We start from the raw sequence: 2,478 nt of genomic DNA, 5'->3' as shown, positions 1-2,478 counted from the left end.
GACTATTAATGCAATTTGTTCATGGAGTACAATGAATGACTTATTCTTCCTCTTAATAAAGGCATCATTTCAAGGTGTAATCTGTCTTGGACTGGGTCTTACCCGTTGATTTCATTAAGACGCTCCATCCCTTTGCACTTCCTGTGCAAACAGATGAACTTCTAGGAGTAGTTCAGGCTGTTTAAAGAACATTTAAAGCTGCTCTTTGGATGTTGGCTGCCTTTCGTTTTGATGATCAGTAAATTTGGTATCTGGACTCTGGGAGGCCAATGGTAGGTTTGCTTTCACATCGTTGGCTGCGTGTTCGGGAGCATGATCATGCATGTCAACGTTCATAAGCCCGAAGATTTCCAGCACCACTGGCTGAAATGCAACCCCAAACCTTGACAGACTTCCTCCCCAAATTTAAATTTTAGATTTATTACTCCACAAAATCCTGCTGCCACTAATTTTCAGTCCAGTTCTTGGTAATTTGGCTTCCCTCAGCCTTTTCTCTCTGCTTATCCTCTACTTCAGTCTTTACACAATACACACCATGCTGAGATACGCCAAGTTCTCAGCTAACTGCTCTTGGGGAATCACAATATTGGTGTAGAAATACTATTTTTATGGCTGTCAAACTGTGTTATCTTTGACATTTTTCATAAGACAATTATGTTTTTGTGTCATGCTGCTAGTGAAAAGTGCATATATCAGGGATGTCAAACTCATTTTACACTGATGGCCACTGTGACCTCACATAGAGTGGACCAATGAAACTTCACTTTCTGTCAGCGTGGAGAAGTTTAACCACACATTTAATCCCTGAGATATCGTAATAAAAGAAAGTCCAGTTTCAACAGTATGACAGTACAACAGTACATAAATGCTGCTTCAGTAAATGAAAGAAATCTCTCAGCACGACTCTTTGGACTTAAATAGTAAGAAATAAATGTGTAAAAATAACAGAAAAAATTCTAGCAGCCCAATGAATGGACTGTCCTGTAAATATATAAAAAAAGATTTTGTTAATTCACAGAAAAACTTTAAAAAAATGAGTAAGATTTAAACTCTAGACCTGTGAGCCAAGACATACCCTCCTAACCGCCACGCAACCGTGCTGCCTTATTTGTATTGTTTATAAGAATATGGGTGAGTGGGTGAAAAAAGATGGAATAATAAATAAAAAAAAAACAAATCTTTTGTTTTTATTTTATTTTGAAGAGACTCAAAACCCCCTGTGACACCCCTCAATTCTCAATCGTACTGCGCAGTCGCGTGAGTATGACGACATCGCGAACTAATTTTCGGTAGCTCATCGCACTTTCGCCAAAAATGAAATGAAATTTCAGATAACGAAATTTTAGATAACGACATTTTGTTTAAATGCAGTTAATTTGAACTTATAAAAACAAAGAGTGTGTCGTTTTTATTTTTTTAATAATGGTACCGGAAGCCCGATGTTTTGGTTTTTTAGCGAAAATACAAGTAGCAACAGTTATGGAGATTCGCTTTCATTTTCCAGTGAGCTAACATGTGAGCACTTCAATGGAACAGGTAAGCTTTATACGTCAAAGAAAGTCCGTTTTAATTATCCTGAAAAAGAAAGGTCTAAAATAAACTGACCTAGCTTTGTTTACATTTCCGGCTTTTGCAGCTAGGCTGACGTACAAACTAAAATCGAGCATGTCCTCTGCCAATCACTGTCAGCACTCTTAGCCTCAGAATCAACAGACAGGTTTGTACAACATGTCAGCGTGCAGGAGGATGTTTTACTTGGTAAAGCACAGGAGCCTGTTGACGTATGTACGGAGAAATCTCACTACATGGTCTCCCGTTGGAGCTGCTTTCAATGCCAGACCTCACAGGAAACTGGACCTGTTACAGAAAAATGTGGTGTGTACTTTAAAAATGATCATAATAAAAAAAAACTTACAAAACTGGCAGAATAACATTTACACTATGTAGGTAAGTCTTGCTTTAGTTGGTGGTGATAACTGTGCGTTTGTGTGTGGTTGCAGGGTTTGTTTGGAGTGCCAGAGCTGAGCTGTCCTGCAGGCTTTCAGGTGGCCACAGAGACAGCTCTGAAGAACACGGAGCGTCTGGTGGAGAAAGCCTGTTCTTCTTCTCCTGGAGTTCAGACAGTCCAGTGCTTTGACCAGCTCTCAGATGAACTGTGTAAAGTGGCCGATCTGGTGAGTTCAACACACAAAAGTGTGCTAAACCTTTGTAGCAAAAGTGTAAATAAGGTCATATTATTCCCCACATAGCCAAGACCAGCCCTACTGACTAACAATGGGCTGTGAGGTCGCTTTCATGTTTGTGATTACATGAGCATGATGAGTACCATTCATAGAGAGTTTGCGGAATGGCTGCAATCACAGCATTGTAGGATGGTGAAAAGATGTACCCGTGGTCTTTTTCTTTTCACGTAAATGTGTACATCCTCATCATTGAAAGAGTGGCCACTGGCCTGTATGTGTAAATAGACTGCGGAGT

At 39.7% G+C, this 2,478-nt stretch overlaps 1 protein-coding gene across 1 annotated transcript in view; it reads left to right on the top strand.

The window, feature by feature from the left end:
• Positions 1-1,424: 1,424 nt before the first annotated feature.
• LOC113036401 (mitochondrial intermediate peptidase) overlaps positions 1,425-2,478 on the top strand; it is a 29,927-nt gene continuing 28,873 nt past the window's right edge. The window contains exons 1-3 of the mRNA XM_026192731.1: positions 1,425-1,536; positions 1,637-1,875; positions 2,001-2,174. Coding sequence (XP_026048516.1) covers positions 1,729-1,875; positions 2,001-2,174 — 321 coding nt within the window. The 5' untranslated portion in view covers positions 1,425-1,536; positions 1,637-1,728. The remainder of the gene's footprint in view (positions 1,537-1,636; positions 1,876-2,000; positions 2,175-2,478) is intronic.

The sequence above is a fragment of the Astatotilapia calliptera genome, chromosome 14 (assembly GCF_900246225.1).
Source record: "Astatotilapia calliptera chromosome 14, fAstCal1.2, whole genome shotgun sequence".
Classification (NCBI taxonomy): Eukaryota; Metazoa; Chordata; class Actinopteri; order Cichliformes; family Cichlidae; genus Astatotilapia; species Astatotilapia calliptera.
The sequence above is the reverse complement of the archived record's forward strand: the minus strand, read 5'-3'. Positions and strand labels throughout refer to the sequence as shown.